At 40.2% G+C, this 10,000-nt stretch overlaps 1 protein-coding gene across 4 annotated transcripts in view; it reads right to left on the bottom strand.

The window, feature by feature from the left end:
* cacna1ia (calcium voltage-gated channel subunit alpha1 Ia) overlaps positions 1 to 10,000 on the bottom strand; it is a 566,877-nt gene that overhangs the window by 127,925 nt on the left and 428,952 nt on the right. For all 4 annotated transcript variants that reach the window (XM_062036515.1, XM_062036516.1, XM_062036514.1 and 1 more), the window contains 2 exons: positions 2,958 to 3,109; positions 2,658 to 2,843 (listed from right to left, as the gene is read on the bottom strand). In XM_062036515.1, the coding sequence (XP_061892499.1) occupies positions 2,658 to 2,843; positions 2,958 to 3,109 (338 nt within the window). The remainder of the gene's footprint in view (positions 1 to 2,657; positions 2,844 to 2,957; positions 3,110 to 10,000) is intronic.

Here is a 10,000-nt window from a genome sequence, read left to right as displayed (position 1 = left end):
TTTTCTGTCTACACACTGTGTCTGCTTGTAAGTACTCCGTGATTGTGCGCTGCCGAACATGCTCGTCTGCTTGTAAACCAGCAATGTCATGACGACGGAGGGGAGGGGGGTGGGTGACTGGTACCTTTTAGAGGTGGTATAGTACCGAATATGATTCATTAGTATCGCGGTACTATACTAGTACCGGTATACAATTACAACCCTAATATACAATATATATATATATATATATATATATATATATATATATATATATATATATATATATATATATATATATATATATATATATATATATATATATATATCCATCCATCCATCCTTTTTTATACCGCTTATTCCCTTTGGGGTCGCGGGGGGTGCTGGAGCCTATCTCAGCTACAATCGGGCGGAAGGCGGGGTACACCCTGGACAAGTCGCCACCTCATCGCAGTATATATATATATATATATATTTATATATATATATATATATATATATATATATATATATATATATATATATGTGTCTATAGTTTTGTTTTAGTTTTTTAAAGACAAAGCTTTGTGTCGTTATTATTGTCTGATTTCAGCATTTTGGCTTTATCTCTTTGTGTTTATTGCTGTTGTTATTTTTTGTTTTGTTTCCTGTAATGTGCCCAGGGCCAATGACAAACGAGTCCTGGGCCACAGATGGCCTCTGTGCACCCCTGCTGTAGAAGCTAATTGTTTACGGCCACTATAGTCTTAGTAATGTAGTATATTTGTTCATCCTGTGGTTACATATGGGACGCGAGTCACATGGTTGTCTTACGTCAGCGCCGGAAAATCAGCTGTTTATTTCCTAAGAGCCCTTTAGCTGCCGCCTTGTTTCATCAAATATTACTGCCTTACTGCCAATGTTTACTTTTGTATGCAGAATAAAACAACACAAAATGTGTACTTTGGAGCAATGTTCACGGATTCTAGTATTTGGCTTGTTCGCTTCCCTTCTCGAGCGATGATGGTCGTTGTTTGAAGGTGGATGATGGAAAATGTTTGACGCATTGCAACAGTGAGCCTTATGTATTGTTGCAGCTCGATGATTTTTGAGCATGTCAAGAAATGCGTGTCGAGAGCCGCGGGATGTTCAGGTGTATATCCTAGACTAAAACCCTACTGTGCAATATTACCCTTCGAGTGCAATACGTCCGACACTAGTTGCTATTTATTACTCCGGTACTCTTGTCCTGTTCTGTATATTGTACAGTATTTTGTATTTCTACAGTGTTTTGTATATTGTACAACAGGGGTGTCCAAAGTGCGGCCCGGGGGCCATTTGCGGCCCGCAGGTCATTTTTTTAACGGCCCCACGGCACATTTTAAAAATACGATTGAAAATTTTTTAAAACGTAAAAAGTGGTATAAAAGAGCAAACAAAGAATATGTTGCAATGTTTACTGTAATAACACAAAGCTGCCATGCAGGCTGTTACTTTCTTTAAAAAATAATAATGAATCAAAGTCAATGTCATTATGAATCATTGACCTTTTCCAAAGGCTCCAATTACGTCACGTTAAATATTCCACTTTGAGATATTTTTTGGGGAAAATGTAGCATATTTTGTGTTTGCCATGTAAAAAACTGAGCTGTTTTTTTTTAAAAAAGAAAGGCCTAAAATGAACAAACATAAAACATAAACAACAATAAAACTTATAATTGACGGATAGATCTGAAGTTGATCTCGAGATTATTGTGTTGAAAGTAGACAGTAAAAAAAAATTATAATTTATTTTTTAACCCTTTAATGAATAGGACCCTTTTGGATTCCCAATAATTTTAGTGTAATTTGTTTTTAAGTGTCATTTCTCAAAAAAATATAATGAATTACAATCAATAGTGTTATGAGTTATTGACCTTTTTAAAGCTCAAATTATTATATAATCTCAAATATTCCACTTAAAAAAATTATTGGGTGAAAATATTGCATATTTTGTGTTTTTTCCATAAAAAAACAGGGTTTTCTTTGACAAAAAGAGCATCCAACTTAAATCTTTAAAAACATTATATTGACAGATAGACCTAATGTTGATCTAGAGATTTAAAACTTGAATAATAATAAAAATAATAATACTGAATAATGACACATTTTTAATATTTTTTTGACCAAAACCCTTTGGGGTCCCCGGGATCAAGCCTGAGTGGAGGCCTGAATGTATATTTGTTATACATATATTGTATTGGTTTTTAAAATAAAAAATACCAAAATGGCCCCCGCTTGCTTTGATTTGTCAGTGTGCGGCCCTCAGTGGAAAAAGTTTAGACACCCCTGTTGTACAGGATTGCTTATTATTTGTATTGGATAGTAATCTGTTTATTTCAATTGTCAGTTTTTTCTTTATTAACTGTTGTGTAATTTATTTGTACCCCATATTTGTTCCCACTACCGCACCTTAAATTGGAGTCCTTAATCTCGTTATATGCAAATATAATGACAATAAAGTCCATTCTATTCTATTCTATTCTAAAATGCTTGCCTGATTGCGGGTCTGTTGGTCACTCCCCGGGTGCGGTTGTTTTGTACTGATATCATACTAATACCTATTTTTACCTAATATTTTTGCGATCGACCGGTAGGATCTCAAATATCGACTGGTAGATAGCGACGGACGGGTTGGCGACCCATGCTGTGAAAGATACCTGAAGATGAAGATGAAGAGCATGAGCAGCATGCAGAAGGTCGCCACGTTGTCCATCGTCTTCATCAGGACCACCAGCTGACGCCTGAGGGCTGGCATGAACCTCACCAGCTTGATGACCCGCAGCAGCCTGAAGGTCCTCAGCACCGATAAGCCGCCGTCCGCCTGACCGATGATCTCACACACACTGGCACCATCCAGGAGTCGTAGAACGGTAGAAGACATTAGAAGATTGGAGACAAACAGTAAACATGTACAAGATGAGGTTGTAGTTTTGTTATTTTCCAGAGATAGGTCCCACCTGATGATGACGATGATGCCGTCAAAGATGTTATAAGGGTTCCTCAGGTACTCAAAGAAGCCAAAAGCTGTCAGCTTGAGGATCATTTCCAAGGTGAACATGCTGGTAAAAACAATGTTGCAGATCTCCAGGACGTTGGTCAGCTCCTCGGGCTGGACAGAGGAAACAGAATTGATTAGATTGACCTGATTCGGTTGGATGGCTTTACAATTATGATGCTCAGTATAATCAGACATTGTTACAGAAAAAAAAAGTTATTTGCTAATATAAAGTCCAGATTTCACTCCATGGACAAAAGGGAGCACTGTATTGACACGGTTATAAAACTGAATATTTTATTTGTGACCCCATATGGCTCTTTAAAGGCCTACTGAAACCCACTACTACCGACCACGCAGTCTGATAGTTTATATATCAATGATGAAATCTTAACATTGCAACACATGCCAATACGGCCGGGTTAGATTAGTAAAGTGCAATTTTAAATTTCCCGCGAAATATCCTGCTGAAAACGTCTCGGTATGATGGCGTTTGCGCGTGACGTCACGGATTGTAGAGGACATTTTGGGACACCATTGTGGCCAGCTATTAAGTCGTCTGTTTTCATTGCAAAATTCCACAGTATTCTGGACATCTGTGTTGGTGAATCTTTTGCAATTTGTTTAATGAACAATGGAGACAGCAAAGAAGAAAGCTGTAGGTGGGAAGCGGTTTATTAGCGGCCGGCTGCAGCAACACAAACACGTAGCAGCTACGTCGTAGCCGGTGTTTCATTGTTTACATTCCCGAACGATGACAGTCAAGCTTTACCATTGGCCTGTGGAGAACTGGGACAACAGAGACTCTTACCAGGAGGACTTTGAGTTGGATACGCGGTACCGTGAGTACGCAGCTGCGGCTTCCAAACATTTGATCGCTTGCCCGTACGTGCGTGCCGCTATGTGCATGTCACGTACGTAACTTTGGGGAAATATATGTGCTGTATGAACTTTGCGGAGGTGAACTGTACTTTGGGCTGTGGGATTGAGTGTGTTGTGCGGGTGTTTGATTTGTATTGGCGGGTTATATCGACAGGAGGGGGGAGGTGTTTGTTATGTGGGATTCATTTGTGGCATATTAAATATAAGCCTGGTTGTGTTGTGGCTAATAGAGTATATATATGTCTTGTGTTTATTTACTGTTTTAGTCATTCCCAGCTGAAAATCAGGTCCCACCCGCCTCTCACAGCATCTTCCCTATCTGAATCGCTTCCACTGCCCTCTAATCCTTCACTCTCACTTTTCTCATCCACAAATCTTTCCTCCTCGCTTAAATTAATGGGGAAATCAATGCTTTCTCGGTCCGAATCGCTCTCGCTGCTTGTGGCCATGATTGTAAACAATGTGCAGATGTGAGGAGCTCCACAACCTGTGACGTCACGCTACTTCCGGTACAGGCAAGGCTTTTTTATCAGCGACCAAAAGTTGCGAACTTTATCGTCGATGTTCTCTACTAAATCCTTTCAGCAAAAATATGGCAATATCGCGAAATGATCAAGTATGACACATAGAATGGACCTGCTATCCCCGTTTAAATAAGAACATCTAATTTCAGTAGGCCTTTAACATAAATAGGGTTTGATTTTATTTGTTGCTCATCAAATTGAAGGCTCCAAATCTCATGAGTTATTAAAAAAAATATATAAAGTGCACATCAATATTTTCTTCAACGTGGTTAGAGTCTTTCTGATCACCTGTCCCCGTTTGGTTGGAGGCCATAAAAGAGTGTTTACAGTGTGTTTGCAGCCAGCCCTGCAAGCTGCCAAGAAATACACTATGAGGATTTTTATATTGCAATCTACCAGTAATTATTTTGGCAAAATTGAAAACATGACTTAAGAATTTTTTAGTTTTTTTAACTATTTGGATTTAATTAACCATGTATGGATCTTTTTCTAAAGTTGTCAGAGAATATAACATTTGAATAAAAAAGTTGTGAAAATTATTTCAAGGAAACCTTAAATGAGGCTATTTTATAATGTTGGGTGGCAAACATGTTTTTGAATTATTTTAAATGACAATAAATACTAATACTGCCATGATAAAAAGGAATACAATTGCAGAATTACAACAAAAAAGTTTTCTCAAGTTTAAAGTCATCATTAACAAGGAAAAAGTTGCAGTTTTATTTGACAAATATTTATTCTGGTACAAGACCCAAAACCAGTGAAGTTGGCATGTTGTGTAATTCGTAAATAAAAACAGAATACAATGATTTGCAAATCATTTTCAACTTATATTCAATTGAATAGACTGCAAAGACAAGATATTCAATGTTTGAACTGAGAAACTTATTATTTTTTTTTGCAAATAATCATTAACTTAGAATTTAATGGCGGCAACACATTGCAAAAAAGTTGGCACAGGGGCATTTTTAACCACTGTGTTACATGGACTTTCCTTTTAACAACACTCAGTAAACGTTTGGGAACTGAGGAGACCAATTTTTGAAGCTTTTCAGGTGGAATTCTTTCCCATTCTTGCTTGATGTACAGCTTAAGTTGTTCAACAGTCCGGGATCTCCATTGTCGTATTTTAGGCTTCATAATGCGCCACACATTTTCAATGGGAGACAGGTCTGGACTACAGGCAGGCCAGTCTAGTACCCGCACTCTTTTACTATGAAGCCACACTGTTGTAACTTGCTGAAATAAGCAGGGGCGTCCATGATAAGGTTGCTTGGATGGCAACATATGTTGCTCCAAAACCTGTATGTACCTTTCAGCATTAATGGTGCCTTCACAGATGTGTAAGTTACCCATGTCTTGGGCACTAATACACCCCCATACCAATGTTCCCTCTAAGGTGTGCGTCTGCGCAATTGCGCACTGCTCACGCGTCCTCTGCGCACAGCAAATTAATGCCGCGCAGAAAATCTAAAAATCCCATCTGAACTTTAAACAAAATAAACACATTACAATTTATTCTGTATGATTTTGCAATGCAACTTTGTGAGTGACAGGTGACAACAAGAGTGGCCCCAATGAATAAAACAATCTTTGTCAACACAGTTCAATTATCGTCTGTCGAGACACTTTACGGACAGGAATTCCATCCATCACTTTATTGAGCAAAACTGTTTGTAACCACACCAAAAACATGAGTAAAAAAAACTTTCATCTATAAAAACTGGTAATTTTCTGCCATACAAACCAGGCTTAAACCAACGTTGTCATCCGTCGTTTCAAAAGAAGCCGCTCGCTCTGTCTCACCTGCACCAACACACGCACTCATGGCACTTAGCCAGTGCTGCGTTTATGGCCACACAAAAAGTTGGACAACCCCAACGCCACACAATGTGTAAATGCCAGATTGTAACACTCTGACTGCTCAATCAGATGTGTGCTTATTTTACTGCTATTTATTAAGGATGTTAATCTAATGATATTATTCATGAAATATTGTCACTAGATTTCATAAATGCTAATAAAAAGATGTATTTTACAGACAGAAAGTTACAGGAACTAAATGTAATCTCTGAAAGGGGTAACATTTCTTTTAAAGGCAGGACCCGCAGCCAGACATACAATACTAGCACATAGGTCATGAAAAACATGTTTTTTTGTTATTTTCATTGTAAGAGGGCAAAATCCCTTCCATCCATCCATCCATTTTCTACCGCTTGTCCCGTTCGGGGTCGCGGGGGTGCTGGAGCCTTTCTCAGCTGCATTCGTGCGGAAGGTGGGGTACACTCTGGACAAGTCACCACCTCATCACAGGGCCAACACAGATAGACAGACAACATTCACACTCACATTCACACACTAGGGACCATTTAGTGTTGCCAATCACATGTGCTCCACTGAATGCTCAGGGAGTTTGTGCGTTTGCTCACACACATGAAAAATTAGAGGGAACATTGCCCCATACCATCACAGATGCTGGCTTTTGGACTTTGCGCCTATAACAATCCTGATGGTTCTTTTCCTCTTTGGTCCGGAGGACAGGACGTCCACAGTTTCCAAAAACAATTTGAAACGTGGACTCGTCAGACCACAGAACACTTTTACACTTTGTATCAGTCCATCTTAGATGAGCTCGGGCCCAGCGGAGCCGGCGGTGTTTCTGGGTGTTGTTGATAAATGGCTTTCGCTTTGCATAGTAGAGTTTTAACTTGCACTTACAGATGTAGCGACAGACTGTAGTTACTGACAGTGGTTTTCTGAAGTGTTCCTGAGCCCATGTGGTGATATCCTTTACACACCGATGTCGCTTTTTGATACAGTACCGCCTGAAGGACCAAAGGTCCGTAATATCATCGCTTACGTGCAGTGATTTCTCCAGATCCTCTGAACCTTTTGATGATATTACGGACCGTAGATGGTGAAATCCTTAAATTCCTTGCAATAGCTCGCTGAGAAATGTTGTTCTCAAACCGTTGGACAATTTGCTCACGCATTTGTTCACAAAGTGGTGGCCCTCGCCCCATCCTTGTTTGTGAATGACTGAGCATTTAATTGAAGCTGCTTTTAAACCCAATCATAGCACCCACCTGTGTCCAATTAGCCTGTTCACTTGCGGGATGGTCCAGAGAAATGTTTGATGAGCATTCCTCAGCTTTCTCAGTCTTTTTGGCCACTTGTGCCAGCTTTTTTGAAACATGTTGCAGGCATCAAATTCCAAATGATCTAATGAATGCAAAAAATGACAAAGTTTTCCAGTTCGAACATTAAGTATCTTGTCTTTGAAGTCTATTCAATTGAATATAGGTTGAAAGGGATTTGCAAATCATTGTATTTTGTTTTTATTTACGATTTACACAACGTGCCAACTTCACTGGTTTTGTGATATTGTGACTAACGCCATGGTCTCCGATACCACAGACGGCTCCCAGCCAGCAGACAAAACCACCAATGAGCTCTGCCAAAGTCTGCGGACCATGTCAGAGAAAAAGTAGACTCACACACCTCCACTCCCCCCCCCCCCAAGCTTTAATCCGCTTTTTCTCCCCAATCTATCTTCATCCCCTCTAGCTCCCTAACTTCCTCTCCCTTCCTTCCCTTTTTTCCCTGCCAGTCTCATTATCAAGCGGACCCATCTCTTCTAAATCAATACCCTGCTGTCGATCAGGGAGGGCACGACAGGACAGGTCGGCAGGAAAGGAGAGGAGAGGGGAGGGGAGAAAAAAGTGGCGGAAGGAAATCAGCTTAAATCCACTCAACGTGGATGTGGCTGTAATGTTGTTAAGATAAAAGGTCCACTGGGACTGTGAGCACGATAGAAACTCAGCCATTCATCTGGCCACTGTTTGATAATACATCCGGAATGTTCCTATCTCCATAAACACTCTCTCTATGCAAAGAGTCCTTTGTTAAATTGGTTTGTTGCTATTTTCCATACAGAAGGATAACAATGCATTTGCAATTTTCTAATTAAAAGTGAACTATTATTATTATTTTTTGTCTTTTCCGACTTTTAAACGTTGCAACACTGTTAGATACTCGCGGTAAACAATGCCAGAGCATCAAATCCTAAGGTGCATGTATTTGGGTGTGAACCTGCGGTGTCTGCATGAGGTGTTTTGCAGTCTGGCTACGTTGTGATGTCACAAGAAGGTGGACGTACTTATTTGGACCATAAGTAAAGGTATCGGCCGGAGGGGGCGGAGCTTGTTGGTATGAGGCCAGCTGAGTTTGAGGAATGGTGTAGTTTTATTTGGGGGCCTGCTGCTATAAGCATACTTGCCAACCCTCCCAATTTTCCCGGGAGACTCCCGAATTTCAGTGCCCCTCCCAAAAGTCTCCCGGGGCAACCATTCTCCCGAATTTATCCCGAATTTCTCCCGATTTCCACCCGGACAACAATATTGGGGGCGTGCCTTAAAAACACTGCCTTTAGCGTCCTCTGCAACCTGTCGTCACATCCGCTTTTCCTCCATACAAACAGCGTGCCGGCCCAATCACATAATATATGCGGCATTTAAACACACGTAAGTGAATGCAACAGCCATACATGTCACACTGAGGGTAGCCATATAAACAACTTTAACACTGTTACAAATATGCGCCACACTGTGAACCCACACCAAACAAGAATGAAAAACACATTTCGGGAGAACATCCGCACCGTAACACAACATAAACACAACAGAACAAATACCCAGAACCCCTTACAACGGGACGCTACAATATACACCTCCGCTATCTTGCGAGCTAATATGTCAATCTTTTTACAGCCCAAATAAACATGGATTCATTTCTAAAATAATGCCAATGACAAGCATTATAGGTAGAATTCCACACGGTGCCCAAAGGTTGGCAGTGACATTGACATGTTCCCCAGTAGAAACAGTGAAAATGAGATTTATTACTATTGACAGAGCTGTCTGCAGGATGCGACGGCACAGCTTAACGGCTAATACATCATCATTTCCTTCCTTACTTAGCCAGCTTTTCCTTCTCTTCCTCATTATCTGTCAATCCAGGAGCCGTGTTTCTTATTGTAGCCTTTCCCCTTCTCTTCCATCATGAGTCATCTTTTATTTCCTCTTTAGTGAATACCAATGAATGAGCGGGGCAATGGAGCATCAAAGTCAAATCTGTCAACCTGTCTTGCACGGAGATTTTTACATATAGTCAACACCTGCACATCTAATGTGATCCTTTCCAAAATATGCCTCAAATATCTTGCCTTTACAAAGATTTAAAAAAAAAAACATGCTGTTCCTGGCTGAAAAGGATCAGTCTCGGTCCACTGGAACTTTGGACTGGTCCGAGTCACTTCCTTGTGGTTTAGATAATATTTATGTGCATGCATTTCAATAATTATAATAATGATGATGGTTAGATTTATATAGCACTTTTCTAGACACTCAAAGCGCTTCACAGACAACTGAAAACCCATCGTTCATTCACTCCACATTCACACATTGATTTTGGTAAGCTACATTTGTTACCACAGCTGCCCTGGGGTAGACTGACGGAAGCGTGGCTGACAATTTGACCACCGCCAAACATTCATTCATATTCATACACCAGTGTGAGGAGCACTCGGAGTAAGGTGGGT

The sequence above is a fragment of the Entelurus aequoreus genome, linkage group LG25 (genome assembly GCF_033978785.1).
Source record: "Entelurus aequoreus isolate RoL-2023_Sb linkage group LG25, RoL_Eaeq_v1.1, whole genome shotgun sequence".
NCBI classification, from domain to species: domain Eukaryota; kingdom Metazoa; phylum Chordata; class Actinopteri; order Syngnathiformes; family Syngnathidae; genus Entelurus; species Entelurus aequoreus.
The sequence above is the reverse complement of the archived record's forward strand: the minus strand, read 5'-3'. Positions and strand labels throughout refer to the sequence as shown.